Genomic DNA, 23,840 nt, shown 5'->3' on the forward strand with positions numbered 1-23,840 from the left:
CACATTTACGTTCTTGATATTCTCATCTATCACAAACCTTATCCTCATTTTTGAGTTGATATGTGAAACTGTCCAACCAAATCGAACAGATTTGCAACCTTAGTCCTCAGAGAATACAAAAAAAAAAAAATTGCAATACTTTTCAATGTTCCAATGTAATGTGATTATCTATATGTAAATACCAAAGTAAAGTACAGAACTATCAATACAGATTGAAATTTCTCGTCTCATGCATATGCAACACATGTTCTCACTTGAAAATTCAAAAGCTTGCATGCTCTGTCTCGCCTTCTCTAACAATCTATAATCACAAAGTTGATAGTTTGACATAACTGCTTACTGAACATAAAAATTCATGGAATTACGAACGACCATGTGGGGTCGAAACACAAGTCAGAGCGCAAACGTATATAATTTCAACCTGTTATTGTATCTAAATTATTTCTACTGAACTTATTCGTCACATGGACAAGAAGCAATAAAGTTACGATTCTAAGGATTTATATAATATAGCACGTAAAAATATCAGTACGAATAAATAAATATTTAACGACAGAAATAAGAACTCAATATATCAAATTTTGTAAATTTATTTAGGCTTAGAAATTACACATGATTTCATTCACTTCCGTTGCTGCTGTCCTTGGCGCATGTCCTGTAATTGCAAATAGCAAAAATTAATATCGTGAAGTCAATTGGTAAATTACACGCAAATCGTATAAATCTAAAGTAAACCTCACAATGAAAAGAAAGCAACATATTTCCGTACATAATACTTTTTTAGGCACGATTCTAAATAGGTGTGGTTAATACGTATTTTCATCGTGGAAAATGTCACCCTGTAAAAAGAAATTCTCATCCACGTCATAGCATTTCGTCACTTACACTGTCATTGCCCAATATTTTCCAACTGTGTGCATGTGTGTGTATAAATAATGTATACTAAATCCCAGGAAAACGGGTTTAACGATTTGGATAAAAGTTGTATGAAAAATCAAGTTGTGGGTTAAGATAACCCATAAAAATATTTATGCTTCCATCGCTGCTAGTTACAAAATGGCGATTTATGACCTTTTCAATAATTATTTCGTGTATCTTAAATTATTAAAAGATTGGCTTGGCTGACTAGGGTGAAATTTTAGTGTTATATGAAGTATTCAGGAGAAGTGTCAATAAACTTTTGAAATTTCTATTACTTCCAGTTACATATATCCTAAATTCTGAATGAACTGCTAAATCGATTCGATTGAAATTTGAGAAATAAAATCGCCTATTTAAAACAATTCCAAAAAATGTCATTCAGCGTAACTAGTGGCGTCATACTACTTCCGGGTATGAAATTGTGGCAAGTCGTTTAATCTGCATTTTGCACCTGGAGTAGTGTTCTTTCTCTACAACTATTATGCAACACTACAGAAAATTAACTTTTTTTAGAAACTGTTCAATAATCAAAGAAAATTATGAACTGGCTCACAAAAACGAATTTTAAAGCTAATAATATCAGTTGTAAAATCATTGTCCTTGTATGCGACTAAATTTTTGTTCTCGTCTGTTCTTGCGGCAATTGGACAAAAAAGGTATTTGTCAAATTTGAGCAATTCAAACTTGAAAATCGTTTATTATTATAAAAAAAAAACCATCACAAATAAATTTGGAAAGTATCATTTAAAAGTGAGGGATTTTGAATTTTATGACACTGTTGAAAAATAACTTTGCGCAGAGTAGAACCTTACTTTGTCTGGATGTTCTATTGTCCGAACAACACAAAAACGAAATGTCAGTGAATGCTCACTCACAGATATTTTTATGTGTTACATGAATATGATTGAATGCCTAATCGCATTGCCAAGTGTATCATCAATTTAATTTTGCCAGTTGGATAATCAAATTAACATCCTTTAAAACCATGAAATAAAGAACAAGAAAACAAGAGTTTTTGGTTGAACCAAACAGGCATCAACATAGGTCTACCAATTATTTGTCGTTTCAATTGATAATCGCATTGTTTTCAATTGATAATGCAAATCTCCAAAAAAAGTCCCGAGTCTAAGTCGAGCCTGAATATAAGTCAGGTACGCTTATTGAGGGTAAAGTCGGTTACCAAAAACCTCAACTTATATTCGGGCCAATACGGTAATAGTTACCCTGGGGAAGTTGCGCTGTGGTGGAGTACGAATACGTCGTGCTTCCTTGGACCTGTTGCGAACAACCTTGGAGTGAATGGCACAGGATACACAGTAGTGCAACTTGGCGTAGAGTTTGGGTAGCTGGTAGGCAGAGTAAACGCTAGCCTCCGTGATATCCCTGACCGCAGCAGCTTCGACGATGTTACGAATAACAAACTTCTTTATCGCCTTGTCCTTTGGAACGCAACGGGCGCAGTTGGTGCAACGAACAGGATTGACGTGTCCACGGCCGTGCTTTGCACGTCCACCATTTCGGCGTTTGCAGGTCTGTATTGAAAGGGACAATCAGTAGTTAAATAATTATGCGTGATTTAGTAATCGCAGTGAAACCATCATGATTGCTTTGACTATTGCGAGTGTTCACGTTCAAATTGAAATTCGGTATGAATCGAGATTTTCTAAAGTGAGGTCGAGAGTGACGATGGCATGAAATTGATGCATTTGTAATTGTAAAATAGGAACCGCAGAGGTTAACATAAAGATTGCGTATTCCTCATATAACGCCATGCCGCAAAGTCCACATGGTGTGATGTGATTGACGTTGAGTTTGTGGTTACTGGAAAAATTTTAGGAAGGCTGTTCAGGTGTCTTTAGCACGTGTTAAAAAAATTTTCCTAATGTGATGGCATAATACTTGGATTTATACACCGGTAAATAAATAATATTATGTGATATATGAAGAAGGACTGAATTTGGTTACCATTTTGCCACACTTCCCAGCAAAGAGAAACCGGAGATGCTGTCTGTCTGTTGGATTCGGAATAGCAGAATCGGACCATCGTCAAATCAGCGTACTTCCGTCTCAGTAGCATTTAAACAACAATTTCAATTTTCAAATGACAATTCTGTTATCACATGTCTGATTAAATTCTAACATCAGTAAATATAATGAAGGGATGCAGAAATCGCACTCAATTATGGGTTGAAATTCAAAGCTGACTCGAGTAGTTTTTACGCGCGCTTCTCTCGAGTCGCTCGTAAAAATCAGACGAATCTGTCGTGGCGTCATGCTCATGATCAAATAATGTCATATCTGCGACTTGGTGAAAAGACCTACTTTCACGAGAGCATCTCCGCCGATGAAGATTCCTGTGAAATTTTTCCTGTATTCAACAATAGGTACTCCGCTAAGCATAAAAGAAGAGCATCGTCTGCCGCCCTGAATTCACGGTACAAAAGTTTTGAGCATGTAATGGATTAGAATTATTTCTGAGACCTATTTTCAATCCTATACAGAGTGCCCCATTTTAATCAATCCAATCGAATGTCTCGAAAACCTGTATTGTCAGTCAAAACTTTCTTGGATTAGCCACTGGAGTCGGGCGCTACAATCGGCCAGAAACGTAGCGCGCTGGCTTTCAGATTTGTCTCATATTATCATTTGTCAGTCGAGCTCCAGACATGGTGACGACCAGAAGCGCTCCAGCCACTGAATTAGGTTTGTAAGTATTGAAGGCAAAGGGGGGGAGACCGTCAAATCGAAGTTGAATACGAATAAGCGTAGATAGACATCAGAGGCGTCGGGTTCCCTTCGTCGTGAACACGGAGGTGTTCATGTGACCGAGTTGGGATCCCAGCGTCTGAGTATGAGCAGATTGCACATATCGAATCGACCATTGTTGCGGATTGTTGTCATCGCTGAAAAAAGGCTTAACCGTTCCCGTGGCTGATTAAATTATATAGACAAGTTTTTTGTTTCGAGACGGGTGTAGATGTGAACGCCGGAGCCCCTAATACCACGATTAATTGATAAGTTAGTGGTGGCGGCGTGGATTTAAAAATGCCATGTGACGCCAGCGTGTGTCCATGCACATTTCGAATTTGAACCATATGTATGGGAGACTCTTGATCGCGAATCAAGGCATATCGATACATGGCGGCGTATTATAACAATTCTGTGATACGTGTGTACGCCACATTGTAAAGAATTATGAACTAATTATAAAATAAATAGTACATTGTGTACCAAGGAGGCAAAGTAGGTCTTTTAACACCGAGTATATTGCACTGCTTTCGTGGTGTACACAGTGCTTTAACAACGCAAGCATGTTAATTGACAAGGTTTTTAATGCAAGCAGTATTTGAGCACTTTAAAGAGTTGAAAGTGTCTTTATTTATACAATATCGCTAAAATGGTCACTTTAAGTACCGAATACCGGAATTAAAACCGATCGCAGCGTATTCGGACTGCGTGCAATCGATTCCGCTCACAAAATTACGCCAATAGACATAATTCGTCAAAGAATAATCGGTAAATCATTTTCAAACTTTACAAAATTGATAGAAATACCCAAAAAATTATATAATTAAAACTCATGTGAATTAACCATTTACGAAATTACTGTCAAACTACCGTAAAGTGCCAGTTAACTAACTGTATGAAGGCACACATTATTAGCAAGTGCAATCACCTGAGTGACACAAATCGACAACAGAATCAATTGCTGATCACTTACAATTCCGAGTAGTAAATGCATCACACTAACTCGTTGCATCAAAACACAAATCAGTCATCTTTGATTCGGTTGTCACGTCGGCCAGCCATGCATTACGTCAATAAAGAATAATCACGAATGATCGTGTTCGCATTCATCAATTAGCTTAACAAGTTGTCTTTAATCAAAACTTACTGTGCAAACACACATATTTTAGGAAATTTTAATCGATCACCACGTCAATCTGTTGCAAAATTTACTATACACATTATTGATCACGTTAGAAAACTAAGCCATACGCACTAGGAGTACGATGTTAATTAAACACATGGTAAATAACAATTAAAATGTACATTCAGGCGTCATAGTAATGCATAGGTATAATTAATGAATGAATTCTCTTCATTTCCATAATCAAGAACACGAAGTTCTATGCAATTTTTTCGCTCAAATTGTTTCAAGTACGTCCAGTCCGATAAAAATATTTTACTTGAATTTTTCACATGTTATTTAAAATTAAATATAGCTCAACAGAAAGATAACATGATAATTCCTTATAATGTACAAAAATAGAATTAAAACTTCGGCACGATTTCGAAATTCAAGATGTACGTTGAACTGTTTAAAAATTAATGACAGTGCACAACTGAATGAAAAATGTTAAAGTTTCTGCGCTGCAGCACCATATCCATCAATTTGCAAATCTTCTTGCACTGTTTTCCTGCGGGGAAAACTCAGGCGAACTTCACCATTCGCATGTCTCGCACGATGCCGTTTCATGTCTCCTAATTGTGTGAATCTAAATAAACAGATGTCACAAGCATAGGGACGTACTCCGTCGTGAATACGCATGTGCACATTGAGATGCGCTTTCCTCAAGAAGCGTTTGCCACATTTTGAACATGGATGCTTCCGTTCTTCATTGGGAACATGTATTTGCACATGGGTTGTCAAGTTCTGTTTGTAACTGCAACAGGAGATTAAAATTTTTTCTTTTACCCTGTTTTGATAGCAGAAAAATGTAAGAATTTTGTCAATTTGAATGAAAAAAGTTTTGTTGTAATCACGTGTGATTTACCTGAAGCATTTACCGCAGTGCTCACATACATAACTTCCCTTTTTATGACGTTGAACATGAGCCCATCTGGCAGTGTAGCTTCTGTAATTTAAAAGATTTAATAAAATTAATTATCAATACAAACGAGTAAAATTAGTAAAGAAGATAGAATAATGACAGTAAATATACCTGAAAGTCTTATCGCACAAATTACAACTGTAGGGTTTTTCACCAGTGTGAATGCGTTCGTGATCAAGAATCGACTGATTGGTGGCAAGTTGTTTCCCACAAAATCTGCAAACGTAACAACTACTACTGTATTTTCTTGCAGGATTTTTTAAATTTACTTCAATTTCGTGAACGTCCTGCATGTGATTAGTAAGTAGCCGTACAGTTTGGAATATTTCTTCACATTGAGAGCACTTATGGCCAAAATGTTTCGTTCTATGAGCCTTCTATAAAGTTGAAAAAATAAAAATCAGTTCATTCACTGCTTGTTACGTGCAAAAGTTTACCGTCAAAATTGCCTCGACTTTTATCTTACCATGTTTGATGAACGATGAAACATACGACCACAAACATCGCATTGGTGAGGTCGAACTCCTTCATGAACAGATTGATTGTGTTCTCTCAATCTGACTCTGTCTCTAAAAGATCGATTGCATAGGGTGCATTTGAATTTGTCCCAGCATTCTGGATCATGTACCTAAATAATTAAACACTATAATTAATTATTATAATGCTTACATCACTCAACAACTTGTGCAGCTTTCATATCCTTTTGACTAAGAAGTAACAGCTTTTCTTCAAAAATAATACTCACATTTCTATGTTTCTGGTAAAATTGTTGGTCCACAAATACTTTAGGACATGCAACACATTTATATACAGTTACATCGGGGTCGTCCAACATTTCCTTTTTATGTTTCTGAAATGTCATGTTACAACTTCAGTAACAGATTGGCGAAAATTAGTTCTATTGTTCAGTCTCAATTTTTAATATCTATTAATTCCAATACAGCACAAAAAAAGCACTAAATATCTGAATAAAACATCTCGTTACGTAACATTTAGTCAAATATGTCAAAATGATGACTCACCCTTAGATGATACGTAAGTTTGTGATGTGTTGAAAAACTGTTTTTACAATACTTGCAGGAATGAACAGAAAACTTTCTAGGACATGCCTTATCCATGTGGTGTTGCCATTGAGAACTGTTTGAAAATATTTTATCACACATGTCGCATACAAATCTTAAGTTAACTTTTTTGTACATATTATGAGCCATCCGTTTGTGTAAAAACAAGTCATAAATTGAATGACACCGTACTTGGCAGGTATGGCATCTGGCAATTTTTCTTCTGTGAATATTGTAATGCTTAGAAAGCAGCTTGGAATTTTCTACGGTAATTTTGCATACTTTGCAGATTACTTCCAGAGAATTTTTAGCCAGTTTTTTTTCTGGGATCACAGCCTCTGATGCAGTGACTAAACGTTCCTCGTGAATATCTGATAAATCCATTGATTCAGGTTTATATGTGTCTGGTGAATTGTCAGTTTGTAACTTTGGATTCGTGCAGTCTTCACAGGTTGTGATTTCTCCGAAATGACTGGTTTCTTTGTGCGCCAATAGATCTGTGGACTCTCGGTAACTATTGTCGCAAAAATTACATGGCCATTCTAATAGATGATCCTCTTCAATGTGGGTATCAAATACATTCATATCCTCAAATATCTTGTCACACAAGTCACATTTTATCGGAACCTTTAAACTTTCGTCAAAGTCTTCTATGTATTGCTTAGATAACTGACTACTATCTATTTTAACTGTAACTTCTTGTACTATTTCCTCTGCATCACTTTTCGCATCAAAACAATCTGGTTTATTTAATGCTGCTAACTGTGATCGCAGAAGAGTATCAGTTTTTATAGAATCAACAATTAGTTTATAACTAATGTTCAAGTAATAAAAGCAGTTTTGGCATACAAATAATGGTAACTCATCAGTCATCAGTACCTGTAAAGAATATAATGTTAGATAAGTAGGCTGAGTGCGCTTTTAATTTAACGATTCAATGGAATTTCGGTGGCAAGTTATGTTAATTCATTCAACGCGCGAAGCTCAAGAAATAATTTTGTTATTTTACAAAATGTACTTTAATATGAGCTTAAAAAGGAAAATTAGTTTTTTCACACATTTTTTAGCATAAAATTATGAATAATGGCGATTTTATCTGATGTGCACAAATAATGAAGTCAAAACTCTTTGGAAAGTTACATAAATTGATCTAATCAAGAAGGCAAAAAAAGAGTCCTGAGATTTCAAATTTTACAATATTTATGTAATTGAAAAATAATTTAGTGGTATCTAAGACTTTCCCAGTTACCAAACATTTTTCTGGTCTGGATAAAAGTTTTCAAAGGCTCGCTCACAATTATAGGCAGACATCTGCTTATTTTTTCAGCCACTGCAGAATTCTTGTCAGCAAAAATTGGAATATGTCCTAAACCAGTTTTGGCGCACAAACGGCACATTTCCACTATTCCTTCTTTCTCTTCGTCAGCTGTCCCTTCCATATTGCGATTACTGTCTGAAACATTGTGAGAATAAAAAATGAACAAAACTTCTGCGCGAAATGTTTTAAATGCCATCATGATACATAAAATGTAATTTAGAAATACTTTTTAGCAGCTGAATGTAATTGCTTGTAAAACTGGGAAGATATTCGCATTTTGTTTTGGCGAGTGTGTCGGTTACCTGATCAATGTGAACTTGTGGAGCACTCAGTAGACGCCACAGCGTAGACGTGAATCCTTGCTTAAATTAAATTGTGAAAAGTGGCGTCACAGCCTGGGTAGGATTTCAAGTAGTTTTCTGACACATGCAAAAGCTATCAGCAAAAAATCTGCCAAACAATATGGACATGAAGCTATAATTCAGGCAGTAATCAAAGATCACTTTGGCAATCTTCACAGCAGTATTCTTATACTGAGACGAGATTGTTGTGTAAACAATGAAAAAACAACAGTGCGAGGAGATATTCTGTCTCTGGTTGTGAGCAAAGCTATTGAAGCGTAATTAAAAGTAAGTAAAGACAAGTCATTCTTTGATTTACGTGAGCTACGGATCTACGAAATCTCGCATAATGTGGTCGTATGTTGATCTAATTTTTGAGGTTAGAATAGGTAAGGTTGTTTTGATAGGAGAAAAATATCCCGCTGGATATGTTATAATTCGTTGTAAAATTAATTAACGTGATGCGATTATTATCACAAATACGATAAAAAGGTTTCATCTAAGAAATTTTTTATGTAACTGAGCACAACGTAGAAACGATTGTTAAAGCGTCTACAGGTTATGTTCTGACGTTTTTGTAAATATGTTGTTTTTTTTCTAATATACATACTTAATAGCTACTCATTCAATATTCGAACAAGAATAATAGTATTTATTCTTCAATTTTTATTGGCCTATAAATTTTTTTATCATATGTTATATACTTTTTATTTAAAGTAAATATCAACTTGAATCGCCTCCAATTGATGATTCCGTATATTATCGACACAGGTACGATGAATTCGAATATTCGATTATCGATAGTCGATTACACTTTTCACCAACGACGAAGATCAGGCTGAAGCGAGGAAATACAATAACATTTATAATTTACTTTTAGTTGCAGAAAGCATTTTGTATTCAAAATCCAATACGCAATTCTGAACAAAAACACTCCAACAGATTTTCATTTGACGCAGAAATAAATAAATGGCACGGATTTCACGTGATTGTAATAGTAAATTCGGAAAATTCGTACAGCTTTTTTATGCTGCGTCAAATGAAAATGTATTACAAATTGAAATAAAATACAAAACTATGAAACTAAAATAACAATTCGATTCAAAAAAATTAATTTTACACCTGGAAAATATGTACTACAATAACAACAACTATGTTATAACAATCAGGCAAAAAAAACTCTTTTTTACTGCTAAAAATAGTACTTTTAGCAAAATTAATTTGGTATTCTTAGATAATTAACATTATTTTGATTATACATATAAACAGTATAATAACTGAAATGAATATTGAATTATTTTGAGAATGGTATTGAATAACAATATTAACGACAAAAGTTCAAAACTAAGGTAACGACGTAGGTTCAAACGTAGGGTAAAGTATGTAGAAAAAATCCTTCTGATTATGTGAGGTCGATTCTTACGATTAAAACATCTGTAGTCACTTTAACTGTCTGCCATGTTCCTTTGATAAATGACGTCTCAAATGATATGGTTTTTTATAATTGTTCGAACAAAACTTACAATGGTAAGGTCTTTCGTTGGAATGAGTGGATACACTGTGATAAAAAAGGTCCCATCGGCCTGCGCATGCTTTTTTACAAAATTCACAAATAAACCTTTCTTCTACTTTTGTTCTGTGATTTTCGTGATTCAATTTTTGTAAAGCTAAAACGGAGTTTTTATAAATTTCCGCTTCAACCTTGCTGCTTTTCACATGACCTGACAAATGTGATTCCAACTTACTTAACGATGATAGTGACTTTTTACAGGCGCCACATTTGAACGGATGTTTTTTTTCTTTTCTTTTCTTTCTGTCCTTACACTTTCGCGATCGTTTCTTATAAGGGCTTTCCATTAAATTATTATTCAACGTGCTAACAATATTATCTACGTTTTGTGACGTTACACTGACTGAATTTGAAACAACTAGCTTTGCATTTAGATCTGGTGGTTGAATGTCCAAAAAGTCGTTATTTATTTTTTTCTCATCTTCTTGGACCTCGTTCGTATCTTCGTTAGTATCTAGTTCGTTTGCTACTTGATCAACAGTAGAATCTGCGGATGTGGAATTTTGTGCCCATATTATTTCACAGTCCATTGAATCTATGCAGTATTTAGTTTCTTCACTTGAATCTTTGACTTCATTTGCCTTTTCACCGTCTAGTAGATTGCAAAACTTTACCTATAAAGGAGAAACATGAGGATGATCAATTAAAATGATTTTTTAAAAGTATTTAATACTTTTATCAATCCTATAAAACACCTAAAACCATCACGATGACATTGTTTATCTTGAAATTACTTACATCTGGGGAGTAATTCCTCTTCAGTCGCGACTGCATCTCTTGGAAAAGTCTAATTTCTTCTGTGGCATAACTTGGATACTCTGCTTTTAGATTCGCACAGGTGCAGCGATGAAAAGTACAAGCCATTCGAGAGGAAGAGTAAGAATTCCTCTTACAACAATCACTCCCATTTTCAGCCCTGTTCACAATTCTGCGATTCTGAGGATATTTTTTTACATTGATTTTACACGGCTACAAACATTTTAAAAACTACTGTATCAATTTCCTTCTTTTGATTGACATACTCACTATTTTCGGCATACTTTCATACAACACGTAACAATCAGCAGACGAGGCAGCAGTTTTTGACGGCATGGTCTCAGATGACATGATTTTTTTTTACTGCAACACATAGATAAGAAAAATCCCATAAACAAACAAAATTTAGTGGCCCTTGCTTTTTTTGTAATTCAATATTGAAATAATATGATAAAGTAAGATCATATGCAGAACGTTCGTGCAACTGTGCATTTTCGAATCAAGTTTAAACGAGCAAAAGATGTTAGATTTCACACTGCAAAAATATAAAATGTACGTTTCACTCACTAACTACAGAACGAAAATAAAATATTGTTCAAATGCTCGAGTAACAGCCGAATGAATATCAAATTGATGCGTATCACACGATAAATCAATGCCAATGTTAAATTTTACGCTTAGAGGCGGAATTTGTATAACGAAGCAGTAAACCGAATGACGATGCGGATGACAGATGATTTGCGAATGTGCATATTGAGCTATTTTAAATTACCCCAGTCAGCAAGTCTATTCCGGTGTATTCTTTCAATCTTCCCAGTCACATTTCACTTTCACAGAGAGATGTTCTGAATAATAACTCTGGTTTGTGTTGCTATGTGCAATTAAATATGAACCAATTGGATATCTTTAAATTTCGAATATAAAAAAATTTTGGAAATTTTACTTCAGCAGCCAATCTGTTCATCAATTAAACTACATAACATGATTTTTATGATTGTACAATTAAATTCAAAGTGCAAAACTTTTCACCATATACTATGTAGTTTTGTCAAGGGTAATCAAATATCGAAGCGCGATTAGACTAGTTTCATTCAATAAGCACTATATTGAAATGACAATAATTATTAATTTCTTAAGTGAATTCTCGAAGGAAAATAAATCCGTCGACAAAGGTCGAATTTTTCATTTGCTACGTTTGTTACATTTCATTCTATCTACCAGAAACTGGCATTTATGACTTTTCTGAAATTTATCTCAATTTCTTCTCGAGTTATGAATTTTTAAAGAAATTGCCTGTTTAAATTTTTCGAATGGATATAACTTGGAAACAAAGTGATCTGAAAAAAGTTGAAATATATTTTTTTGCAATCGAGAGTCGTAGTTTTATAACAAAAATGTTTTAAAATTATACCCTACAAAAATTTTCAACTATTTTTATTTTTGTTACGGTATAGAGGAACGGTATTGACGAGCGGTTGTCAATACCTCCTTATACCCACCTGAGCTGTTGAATAGAGTGCCTTTGGGTCCGATCTCGTCGCTGTCCTCGATCCAGGAATAATGGAAGAAAGGATAATGAAATGGAGAAGGGTTACCTTTGATTATGTATAAACTTTAATAGAATTTGGGAGTAGGGTGGAATAAGTTGGCGAAGTACTCTGAGGAGTAGGTATGGTGACTTCTGGAGAACAGGAGTTGGAGCTTGATGTTAAAGGTTAAAACGTTGGGATCGGAGTGAGTGCTCAGCGTGAGAGGGGAGCGAGGATCCAGGATATAGGGGTATAGAAATAGCAAGGTAAGGGCGATAACGAGTGGCGTGTAAGGCTAGATGGAAATAGGAGGATAAGATATGGAGTGTAGAGTTACGATATGAATGGCACGTAGAGGCGAGATGTTGTCGAGGAAGGTGGGAGAGACGTATGGCGGGACGCCGGACGTAACATTTTAAACAAAAAAAATTCTTCCAATCATTATGATGTTTGCATTTGAATTTTAAGCCAAGGGTCATAATGCACCAACGATTTGTTGTATACTTGTATTGTTTTCACATAATTTCCAGTTATCTTGCGTTGACTTCGGATGTCACGTGAACTCCTTATAGTACTAATTAAAGGATAACAGGTCTTCGGGTTTGCATGAATTTCAACTTCCACAACTAAGGAACTCTACGAGGAGTTTAAAAAATATTTGGGGTGAAATTCACCCCCATTGATGTGATGTATTAGGGATAAGGTAGGAATGAGGTCGGAAAAATGCTGCTAAATACTTGAAGGGTTGAACATAGAAAATAAAGATAAAAAGTGAAAAACTTATATCAGTAAAAGTTCATAGAAACATTCGGAGACTAGATATCTGGTTGTAAACTAAGTTTTTGAAACTTGGTAAAAGTTTTGCGATGCAAAATTTATTTAAATATGATTTTTGATGAACAACAGCTGTGAATAAAAAAAATTCCAATGAATACTTAAAATGTAACGAGCATAATGAGGCTTGGATTAAAATTCATGAAAAAATTAATAGACTTGAAGGAACACATTTTCGCAAGAAAATAATATTTCTTCTTTCTTTTTTTGCTTAAAATTCAAGTATTACTTAGGTGATTTTCATACGACATAGTTTTTCAATTATTTTCCAGTAAAATTGTAATTCAAGATGAAAAAGCTTGCCTTGATTGTTGTCAACACCTCATTTCGGTTCCAAGTTTTATTCATATGAAAAATTCTAACAGGAATTTCTCTAAAATTCATAACTTTGAAACCAATTGAAATAAAATTTGGAAAAATAATGAATGATCGTGGACAGAATAAAATACAGGAAAACAAAGCACATCAAAAATTATTTCAAAAATAGTGTGTAATCCCATGCAGTGTATTGTACAATTTCTTCACCAGTTTATTATAATAATTTAAGTACTTGAAGAAAATATTCCACTTTCATTGCGGCAGAGTTTGTTCGAAGCGAACTCTTGCAAACGAGATCTTATGTAGCTATTATATTGTGACGTTTTCGCTGAATATCTTAGCACTCATTCAATTGCAAGTATTAGTATATGCGTGCAATATGTGTTATCTGCGGCTCAGGGTTTCAAGTATCCTTGCTGCACGCAGCTTTCTTTTTATTTTACATCCGCCTTTGTTAAAATATCTTACAACGTACCACTACTTGCATGGCGTTAAAACTTGTCTATATCTGTACAGCAAAAATTAAAATTTATGAAATTTTCCAACTCAACTCTAAAAAAATTTTTATCAATTGCCAGAGTAAATAAAATTAAAATGAAGACAATTTATTAGTTTAAGCCAGGAAGAAACCTGCAACATCGACTCGTAATATTCCTGCACTAACATCTAATACCATGGATACATTATTTACGTCCTTGAAATACGAGCATTATTTGTTGTCAGACACTTGGAATATATTATACGATGTGTTTACACCCAATTCGAGCGCGTATTACACCATTTAGAAAAGATCACGTGGATGTCTGTGACCAAGGCTGTCATAGGCAGAGGCACAAAAGTTACATGCATCAAAGTCAAAGTAATTATTCACTGTAATAGATGTGCAGTTAAGAAGAACCAGTTGATATTTTTCCGCGTTGGAAATACCACGTGTATATGTATAATTAAAAATGGTATTCATATGTAAAACGACTAATCACTATCAATACCTTACTGGTTCAGTTGCATGTTTTCAACCATTATACTGTTGGATAAACGCTTTCGATTAAAATTAAGAATATTCCAAACACTTATCGTCCACATGCAGTTATAAAACATTCAGGTTTCGCCAACGATTAAAAAATAGCGCAATAGAATATACATGCATTCAATTATAAATGAATTGCTACTGATCTATGTGTTAGAACATTGTAATGCATGTGCATAAGTCATAAACATACAATTATCTACTGTCTTGAGTACCTATATATAAATACACAACAAATATCACACTATGCGAAATCTTATTGGCACATGGTTTCGCAGTCGCAAAAGTAGCATCCCCCGTTTATATGTTAGATATGTTAAATAAAGCTATAATAGTGCACATGCAGAAGATTGTCAGACTCGCAAATACAGCGCGCAGCTGTCAATATTTTGATTTGAACTTAGTTGAGAATATTTACTTTCACAAAAACCTCTTCGAAATGAACTCCTCCACGCCATATATCACTGCTTATTTTCACATCCTCCGACATCGAATGGCAAATAACAACTAAAGCGTGGCTTTCAATGACGTTCGCTTCCTCAAACACTATGGATACACGTACAACACGTGGTCTCACCACCAATAAATGACCCCGTGCGTAACGTATTTCTTGGTTTAGAGTTTCTCCGAGTTTAGCGCACGTGATTATAAACGAATTAAGTATGAAAACAAAATGCGCGGATTGACATCGATTTGATATTATTTAATTTCTTTCCTAAGAAAACCAATTTTTCGTTTTGTCTTTCATTGTGAATATAAATACTCATTATGCTATTGTAAGTTGAACATTGCATATATACCTCTGTAGCTCTTTCAAAGTTTTCAATTCTCTTATAATATTAGATATAATTGTTACATGTCCTCTTGAAATAAATACCGCAATATCTATACAACTTTCGTATATGCTATAGTATTACTGTTTTTCAGGCACTCGTGATATAAGCTATGCACGGGTTTGGATATGGGTTTAAAATTCCAGCGCTTTCGTTATCGCCAGCAAACAAAAACGGAAAATATACATATACCTACACCATACGTATCACATCTCACTGTACAAACAATGATCAAAGTGTACTCGTACATTTGCCCAGCTATTATCGCCACTGTATTGACATACTATACAATAACAGTAAGTGCTTCACCCATACCCACCGAAAATTATTCTATGATAAATTACATTATGTATGTTTAAAATGATAGAAATTTATTTTTATTTATAACATACATACAATGTACAATTTTGACATTAACTTTTTTTTTTAACAAAGCCACTTATTTTATCGATTTCATGGTTATTTCTTACATGATTTAACGTATCGTTATACAAAAAGTGGGCGGCCATCACTTTTTTTGTAAATTAAAAACTTAAAAAATTTTCTTTATAACTAAAAATAGGAAAACGAATATCTTATTCGGTTGAAAGATTTGTTTGGATATAATTTATACTCTGAGCAGAGAAACTAGTCCTGTTCCGGTACCTGTATTTTACATTTTTTCGTAATGCTGTATATTAAATGCTGTATATTAAATAATGAAATCGTTTTTCATGTCTCGGGCATTGATCGAACGTAATTACATAGACATGTTCTGTTGTTACGATTAATAAATCACGTTTGTAAAATATAAAACATTTAAGAAACATTAATAGAAGATTCTGCATCGAGGAGGCAAAGTATAGGCTTCTTGCGCCGAGCGTATGTTTGCAAATTCGTACGGCGAATAAGACTGCCTCCGTGGTCATGGTATCCAGGATTCTTCATGTAACAAAAGTGTGGTTTACAAATTGTTTTCTTTTACACGGACTATCCGGTGTAAAAATGTAAATGTAAATGTAAAAATACTTGGATGCGCTTTTTCTTGTACTATGTAATAAAAACACGACGATTCTACCAACGCGGGTAAAAAAGAACGTGTAATTCATACCAGTGTTATAAAAAGAAATTGTTTTTTTACGAAATATATAGAGCCTCGAGGTGCAGACATTAAAAACGGGATAAGTAGTTTTCGACCCGGAAATTTATTTCCTGCCACGTTCTTATACCTTGAGAATTTACGGGTAGTTTTTATCACGAAAACTCCGGCCGTAATCGTGTATGCAGAATATCTGACCGAGATTAAAAATATTAATACGTGGTGTGTTACAGGACAGAAAAGCACACCATAGGCAAACCCAAGGAGGATGGGGCAAGTATGGAGTATAGAGGCAAACCGATAAACTCAGGGATGAGATGGAAGGGGATTCCCAGGACTCGGTTTAAGGCGCATGCCTGTCAGAGAGCCGACAAATTCGTCGTACGGAGAATAGTGTGTTGGTTCTGCGCGACCGGCGGTTTTGACATATGATCTGTGCACTGTTTTCAACTTTTTGACGTCGTTTGTTGTTGCAGCGAGAGATTGTTCAGGATTTGTGATTGCGATCAATAGACAGCCGTGCGGTACGCTTCTGCTAAAATTTTCTGTCATTTGAACTGCGGACGTAGGTAACATAATTACGGGAATTTCATCTTCTCGAACTACAAATTTATACCCATATCATCGACCGGTAGACGCGTTCTGCTACGTAAAACCGTATTTCGACCTCGAAGCTTCTTCGTTACGATTCAAAGGGTGGAATAAACCTCGAAGGATGGAAGAAATGATGATTCATGTCAAAAGTCCGAATGTCAAATACACCGAGGAATTCCTTGAGGCTGACTACGAATACCATACAACCAAAGTCACGAAAATGGATGATAAGGTGCTCAAATACATGGTGAGTGATAATGTAATGCTGGAATGAATAGCGTGAAGTGTGTGTATTTGAACTTGATATTCTGTAACCCGACAATCACTATTATCGTATCAAAATAATTCTACACTTGCAGGTATTCTGATATTCGCGCACATTACTCTCCGTATATTGCAATGAATACATAGTACAGAATTGAATTTTTAACTCTTAGAGGACCGGGGTCTAAGGAATTTTGAAAAATCTTTTTTACTATGAAAATTGTTTTGAAATAAAAAGTATTGTCATTGTTCAAGGTAACTCCTGTAGCCACCAAGTTGAAAATAAGAACAAAATTAAATGTACCAAAACTTGGTGTCATGCTGGTTGGTTGGGGTGGCAATAATGGTACAACAATAACTGCAGCGCTTTTGGCAAATAAAAAAAAACTTACTTGGAACACGAAAGATGGCATCAAGAAAGCGAACTGGTAAGAGATATGCAATACTCTAAATTTGTACATCGAAAAAATATATGAGAAGACATTAATTTGATTTTCATTTTTAGAATGCCTAATTCCAATCGGATTTACACAAAAATTAAAGAGAATAATAATTAATTTATCCCTTAGGTATGGCTCTATTACACAGTCCTCAACCGTGAAACTTGGAAATTCTGATGGCGAAGATATTTATGTACCGATGTCATGGATGTTGCCAATGGTGGACCCTGACCAGATTGAAATTGATGGTTGGGATATTTCTAACCTGAATTTAGCCGATGCCATGGAACGCGCAAAAGTAATCGATTACAATTTGCAAATCCAATTGAAAGATGCAATGACAGAGATGAAACCGCGCAGGAGCTTGTATTATCCTGATTTCATCGCGGCAAATCAGGTCTGCTGACATTGAGATAACTATTCCAAAAGCTTTTTTAGTCTCGTCATATTATTATATTGTATTTACACGTAATTACGAAAACGTTTTCAGGAGGATCGAGCAAACAACATCATATCAGGTTCTAAGATAGAACAATTGAACTTGATCAGGAGAGACATATCTGAATTTAAAACTACCAAAAATGTAGACAAAGTAATTATAGTCTGGACTGCCAATACCGAAAGGTTTGCTGAAGTTATAACAGGAGTTAACGACACTAGTGAAAATTTGTTGAAATCAATAGAAGAAAATCACCCAGAAATTAGTCCAAGCACTATGTTTGCAGTAGCTGCTGCGTTGGAAGGAGTAAGTTAACCAGATCGTTGAATCTCGCATGAATGATAGCTTCATTCTAAAAAAATGTAATTTTATAGTGCACCTTTATAAACGGATCTCCACAAAATACTTTTGTACCTGGGGCGATTGACCTCGCCGAAAAACACAAGACTTTTATAGCTGGTGATGACTTCAAGTCGGGCCAAACAAAACTGAAGTCAGTATTGGTTGACTTCTTAGTTTCTGCTGGCATCAAACCCGTATCAATAGTGAGCTATAATCATCTTGGAAATAACGATGGCTACAACTTGTCAGCACCACAACAGTTCAGATCCAAAGAAGTGAGTAACTCCAGCATGTAGTAATTCACTGCTGTTTTCATGTAGAAATATCAGTGCAGATCATCATTAACGCCTAATTCAATCCCACTTCCAGATCTCAAAGAGCAACGTAGTCGATGACATGGTTCAGTCAAACAGTATTCTCTATGAGCCAGGGGAGAAACCTGATCATTGCGTCGTTATTAAATATGTTCCATATGTTGGTAAGTTTAATGAACTGAAATCTGACAAAGAGGTGCATAAACGAAATGCATCGAAAAAACTAAACCTCTGTTCTTGCAATTATTACCAAGGTCTCATACTTTCCGAAACAGTGTACTTTATTGACTCTTCAGCTCAATAGTCTCTTAAAGTATAAACCTATTAACCAAGTCATAGAAATTAATCCACTTTAGTTCTTACTCTTACAATGCCCTGTAGCAAATCAGGCTTGAAAGCAGTAAACTAATAGAACAAGTTTATGCCCGCACGCTACAGCGCAATTTTATTTCAGGTGATAGCAAGCGTGCCCTGGATGAGTACACCTCAGAAATAATGCTTGGTGGCCACAACACGCTTATAGTTCACAACACTTGTGAAGATTCACTGCTGGCCAGTCCGATTATACTGGATTTAGTTATTTTAGCTGAACTTTTTTCACGCGTTTCTTTCAAAGAGAATGACGCTGAGAATGACAATTTTATTACATTTCACCCTATTCTTTCAATTCTATCCTATTTGTGTAAAGCGCCACTCGTGCCTCAAGGTGCTCCAGTGATTAATGCTTTGTTCAAGCAACGAGCTGCAATAGAGAATATCTTGAGAGCTTGCCTGTCATTACCACCTGAAAATAGTATGCTTTTGGAGCATAGAGTACATTTTGCAAAAAAATTATGAACAGCATTAATCTGCCAAGACCAGTTACAAGTTACGTAACAATTATAATTTCAACTATGCAATATCCTTGTGTGTGTTAACGGCTGTTATTAAATGGATCTATTTTGTACTTGGAATTACAAAGTAATTCCACATTGGAACATCTGTATTAGTAGTTACCCATAATGTTATGTTTGACTAACAATATTGAATGATTCCTCTTATCTAGATGCTTTTATGCTTTATACAACCTTTACCACCTCAGGATTCATAAAAGATACATACTTTGAAGCTAATTCAGAGGATTGATGGTCAGATCTGTTTTTAATATGAAATTGTATATTATCAGACAACAGTTATTGTTGCATGTGAAGTATTTCCATCTTACAGAATGAAAATATTTATATACTTGCAATTTTAAAAATATAATTATAGAACAAAGATGTATTTTCATACGTGACAAAGGAATTGTAGTTTCGTATTCAAATCAATATTGTAATAGGTAAATTATTGATTGATATCAGTTATAAGAAGGTTCATCAAGGTTAAACCTGAGAAAATTAAACTATATAAAAATATTGCTAATCGACTTTGACGATTTCTTATTTATGCCATTTTTTGTCAAAGTTCAAAAAGTAGACTTAAATAAATTATGATTCATTGTGATAAAATTTATTGGCAGGTAATTTTTGTTTATACATGCAATTATGAGCATCAATACAATTTTCCATGCAATCCCATAGTCCATGATAGTGATTGACTATTTTCAGGCAATTGATAGCGTTCATTGAAGCATCATTTACGGCATCTTCTTGGGTTATGCCAAAGCCAGAACAAATGATAACAGGAGATGCTAGAATTTGTAGAAGGCACTGTTTTTGTGCTATATCAAAAAAATTAATTTATTAGTTCCAGGCAGGAAATAATCATTAATTCAGTAAAAAATGAACAGGTGCAGAAAAACTTTGAACAGATTATACCGTGTGAAATGAGATTGAATTCGCAAATACATCACAACTGTATCAAATTACATTACATTACATGAATGTATTCAGCAAAATTCAGATCATTGGCATTGTCTTAAAGAATATTTTTCATACTGGAAGTTAACGACTTGCAATCATACCGCGATTTGATGTCTTTGAAAAGTGGAAGTTTAACTTTAGGCCCTTGGAAAACACCAAGTGATGGAGAGTCATCAAGTAATTCGTATTAGGATGGGAAATCAATTGCTCTGCAGAACTACCATAGAGCTCAGTGAGTTTTTTGACCAAACTGCATGCAGCATTTGCTTTTGATACTTTCTTAGATCTGCCAACTCCTGTGTAATACGGAGACAATGTGTGAGTCCTGTAACTCTTTCCCAGGAAATGAAACATTTGATGCTGATTATGCATCGAGAATATGAACCGGGATCAATTGAAGAGGTCAAATTAATTCTATATCCTTAGATACTACAAACTTATCCAATTTATTAGTCATTACCAATTCCCTCCCTGTGGATGTCATGTATTCTTGCAACGCAGGTAAATGTTCTATCATTTGCTGGGCCTTCTTGAGCAACATATTCATAGGTTGGCAAATACCAATAATTAGCCATGCAAATATCATACAATGATTGGACTGGACGAAGTTTCAATATATCATCGAAACATTCTCTGTAAATGCTAATAAAGCAGTTAAAATAGTACCAAAAGCATGTTACAGGGAAACTTGGCACATTGATGCATATAAATTAGACAAATGAAGGAAAAGGATATGGTACATACACTTGATTATGGAAGACGGATCGGAAAATTTCAGGGTATTTGTAGAGAAGGTCCAAAAATTTTTCTGATACGTTTTGCTTAGCTTGTTTTTTCGAGAAACCAGTGGCAGTGGCTAAAATCATGGAGAAAAGTGATGAAAATTGGTTCGAAACGTCTTTTGAAAATTTTAATGCAATTTATGATTATACATTGATAATACATCTGACCAATATCAAGTGTGATAAATATACCTTGTACGTCACCTACTGTCACTCGATAATGAAACAACACAGTTCTCCTTGTAATGTATTCCGAATGTAATTCATAAACAGGATTGAGATCAATCTTTTTCAAATAATCGTGTAAAATCGAGACTGGAGTCTTCATGGTTATCTCTCTGATGATTAATGTTTAAACTTACATACATTTCCAAAGATACTATAATAAGTCCGAAGACGTATTTTCGTGCGCTACATTAGCAATTCTCAATGCAATCCCCCCTCCTGTCATGTAATATCGCCATCACATCCAGTGATGAAAAATAACCGTCTGAAGTTAGGCACATGAAACTGCTAGGGGTTAATTTTGTCGCCGTCGATCTTATCCGTGCCATTGATGCTCCAAGGGTGAAACAGTTGACTGCTGAGGATGTATTTCGCAATCGGTAATGCATGGACCAGTGGTAATGCAAATCTACTGAATCAACCCTTTGTCGAGACGGATAGAAAGAGTGATGACTTTATGAACATATGAAAAAACATAGGTATACATTTTCCATCATCGCTCTAACCCTAATCAGCTCTACGAATGTGATTTGTTGTTATACACATACGGGCCTATGCTATAGTGTGTATGTGTGCATATCTATACGTGACATGTATGTAATACCTAAGGTATTCTTTGTTGCCAGGCGAACAAATTGACGGCGTGATTTTGACGGTTAGTAGATGAAGCCGCTGACCAAGTTGAATCTGCAAGCGAGGAGGAATCGATTGTCGAAATAACTCGCATTCGAATTTTGAAATTTTGTGATGTGTGATTTGCTATTACAGAAAATGTAACACTCTAATTGGCTCATATTGGTGATCAAAATGTTCGAGGATGGCGCGCGAGAGGTTCGATTGCCAGTTCCGTGAAATAGCTTTCCCACTTCTCGATACGTTCGAAAATATTTTGTAGAAATCGCCGAGCTGCCGCCAAGAAAGTCATTGCGGGTACATTCACGGTAAGTGAATTTTTTACAATTACTTCATCATTGCGAAAATGTTTTGAGGTATTAATGATACAACGTAACTAATGCGATTTTGAGGTCATAGTAATTCTTTCGAAATAGAATAGTGCTCTTTATTCCCATAATTCGTGTTTCTTTACTATAAACTTTACTAAAGCTCATTGAAATTCCAGTATCAACCATGTTTTACTCGGTGGAACTTCTCACGTTGAGGAAAAATGCTAAATTCGTCAAATGTTGGCTTGCTGCCACTTGGAGCCGAAAAGTATTCAGCTACAAATTTCGCTCGAATACTATAAAGGCCATTGATATCGTCAAAATGTGGTAACTAGCAACATGTCTTCTTTACACTATATCTTAGTTTTACATTACTTCTCTATCATGTTTAAACTCTCGCATGATCTTGTTATGACAGTACTTGATAACGACATTACTTTAGCTTATCCAATTACTGTACGTGAAAATAGCTGCACTCAGTCGAGTTCTAAGCCGTTCTTTGATTGAACGATCTTTAGACTTCAGAGGAAAATCAATCATAATAAGACTGCTGTATAATCTGAATAAATAGCTTATTCTAGATAATCAGCTATTCGTAAACGTTGTACACATTTTAATACGTGATAGTGTTTGTATTTGAAAAAAAGTCGCCTTGTGAAAAGGTTACTCAAACAGTGATAATAAATCTTCCTGCAAACAAATTCAGAAAAATATCTGAATCACACAACTTACTATTTTTTACCGGTAATGCTACTAAAAACGTTTTAAAACTTGTATTTCTCCTATATCTGTACAAATTTGTCGTCAGTGTTCAAACACATTACTTTTATTATTGTTATCAATTATTTTGTATATTTATTACCAATTACTGATTTTTTTATCACAGCTGGTGTTTTCACCATCATAGCTGTTTGTTTTTCAGAGGAAAAGCTATAAAACAGCACAAACCATTGTGAAATCATTTTATACAAAGTTAATTTTCATTGCACGTCACGTGATTAACAGTATATGGTATTTATTTTTTACTGCCAAAAGTTATATCCATGTGTAATAATGCGTCATGATACGAGAAGGGTCTTCAAGAAAAACCCATGCTCTGGATGCAGTTTATGAAATACTAATACGTTATTTTTATTATTCATTAGCGATGAGTTAATCATCTACATCGCTCATCGACAATTTAGCATCTATTTATCATCCCAATTACTATGTGGGGCGACGAGAATTCTTTACT

General features: G+C 34.8%; 4 protein-coding genes across 7 annotated transcripts; 1 reads left to right on the forward strand and 3 right to left on the reverse strand.

Moving 5' to 3' along the window:
- Positions 1 to 574: 574 nt before the first annotated feature.
- Positions 575 to 2,946, reverse strand: LOC124410942 (40S ribosomal protein S26). The gene is made up of 3 exons (XM_046889693.1): positions 2,887 to 2,946; positions 2,145 to 2,453; positions 575 to 655 (listed from the first exon to the last, which is right to left on the reverse strand). The coding sequence occupies exons 1-3, from the start codon at positions 2,887 to 2,889 to the stop codon at positions 623 to 625; spliced, it is 345 nt and encodes a 114-aa protein (XP_046745649.1). The 5' UTR covers positions 2,890 to 2,946; the 3' UTR covers positions 575 to 622.
- Positions 2,947 to 5,000: 2,054 nt separating this feature from the next.
- On the reverse strand, positions 5,001 to 8,930 carry LOC124416057 (zinc finger protein 2 homolog). 3 transcript variants are annotated; one of them, XM_046896892.1, is made up of 9 exons: positions 8,438 to 8,930; positions 8,113 to 8,270; positions 6,971 to 7,696; positions 6,779 to 6,895; positions 6,502 to 6,606; positions 6,223 to 6,384; positions 5,868 to 6,133; positions 5,700 to 5,780; positions 5,001 to 5,588 (listed from the first exon to the last, which is right to left on the reverse strand). In XM_046896892.1, exons 2-9 carry the CDS (start codon positions 8,254 to 8,256, stop codon positions 5,282 to 5,284), a joined length of 1,908 nt encoding a protein of 635 aa, XP_046752848.1. In that variant the 5' UTR covers positions 8,257 to 8,270; positions 8,438 to 8,930; the 3' UTR covers positions 5,001 to 5,281. The 3 variants fall into 3 exon arrangements, with proteins under 3 accessions (XP_046752848.1, XP_046752846.1, XP_046752847.1); XM_046896890.1 differs by having other exon boundaries at positions 6,779 to 7,696; positions 8,438 to 8,929; XM_046896891.1 differs by having other exon boundaries at positions 6,779 to 7,696; positions 8,113 to 8,266; positions 8,438 to 8,505.
- Positions 8,931 to 9,783: 853 nt separating this feature from the next.
- Positions 9,784 to 15,038, reverse strand: LOC124414188 (zinc finger protein 705A-like). 2 transcript variants are annotated; one of them, XM_046895174.1, is made up of 4 exons: positions 14,929 to 15,038; positions 11,073 to 11,165; positions 10,785 to 10,982; positions 9,784 to 10,660 (listed from the first exon to the last, which is right to left on the reverse strand). In XM_046895174.1, exons 2-4 carry the CDS (start codon positions 11,151 to 11,153, stop codon positions 9,917 to 9,919), a joined length of 1,023 nt encoding a protein of 340 aa, XP_046751130.1. In that variant the 5' UTR covers positions 11,154 to 11,165; positions 14,929 to 15,038; the 3' UTR covers positions 9,784 to 9,916. The 2 variants fall into 2 exon arrangements, with proteins under 2 accessions (XP_046751130.1, XP_046751122.1); XM_046895166.1 differs by lacking the exon at positions 14,929 to 15,038 and adding an exon at positions 11,370 to 11,387.
- A 1,644-nt stretch (positions 15,039 to 16,682) lies between these two features.
- Positions 16,683 to 20,219, forward strand: LOC124414153 (inositol-3-phosphate synthase 1-B). The gene is made up of 7 exons (XM_046895104.1): positions 16,683 to 17,262; positions 17,535 to 17,707; positions 17,849 to 18,116; positions 18,210 to 18,464; positions 18,533 to 18,775; positions 18,870 to 18,978; positions 19,269 to 20,219. Exons 1-7 carry the CDS (start codon positions 17,137 to 17,139, stop codon positions 19,649 to 19,651), a joined length of 1,557 nt encoding a protein of 518 aa, XP_046751060.1. The 5' UTR covers positions 16,683 to 17,136; the 3' UTR covers positions 19,652 to 20,219.
- Positions 20,220 to 23,840: the final 3,621 nt, after the last annotated feature.

The sequence above is a fragment of the Diprion similis genome, chromosome 2 (genome assembly GCF_021155765.1).
Source record: "Diprion similis isolate iyDipSimi1 chromosome 2, iyDipSimi1.1, whole genome shotgun sequence".
NCBI lineage: Eukaryota > Metazoa > Arthropoda > Insecta > Hymenoptera > Diprionidae > Diprion > Diprion similis.

Bases quoted from the DNA above. Each gene is read 5' to 3' on its own strand.
- LOC124410942 (XM_046889693.1), bottom strand. The intron at 656-2,144 runs GTAACTATTACC...TTGCAATTACAG, and splicing joins CACAGCGCAACTTCCCCAGG to GACATGCGCCAAGGACAGCA.
- LOC124416057 (XM_046896890.1), bottom strand. From the start codon at position 8,256: ATGGAAGGGACAGCTGACGAAGAGAAAGAAGGAATAGTGGAAATGTGC. The intron at 6,607-6,778 runs GTGAGTCATCAT...ATGACATTTCAG, and splicing joins AACTTACGTATCATCTAAGG to AAACATAAAAAGGAAATGTT. The intron at 6,134-6,222 runs GTAAGATAAAAG...TCAACTTTATAG, and splicing joins TTCATCGTTCATCAAACATG to AAGGCTCATAGAACGAAACA.
- LOC124414188 (XM_046895174.1), bottom strand. From the start codon at position 11,153: ATGTCATCTGAGACCATGCCGTCAAAAACTGCTGCCTCGTCTGCTGAT. The intron at 10,983-11,072 runs GTGAGTATGTCA...AAATATCCTCAG, and splicing joins ATGAAAGTATGCCGAAAATA to AATCGCAGAATTGTGAACAG. The intron at 10,661-10,784 runs GTAAGTAATTTC...TCTCCTTTATAG, and splicing joins AGAGGAATTACTCCCCAGAT to GTAAAGTTTTGCAATCTACT.
- LOC124414153 (XM_046895104.1), top strand. From the start codon at position 17,137: ATGGAAGAAATGATGATTCATGTCAAAAGTCCGAATGTCAAATACACC. The intron at 18,117-18,209 runs GTCTGCTGACAT...AAACGTTTTCAG, and splicing joins ATTTCATCGCGGCAAATCAG to GAGGATCGAGCAAACAACAT. The intron at 18,465-18,532 runs GTAAGTTAACCA...GTAATTTTATAG, and splicing joins TAGCTGCTGCGTTGGAAGGA to TGCACCTTTATAAACGGATC.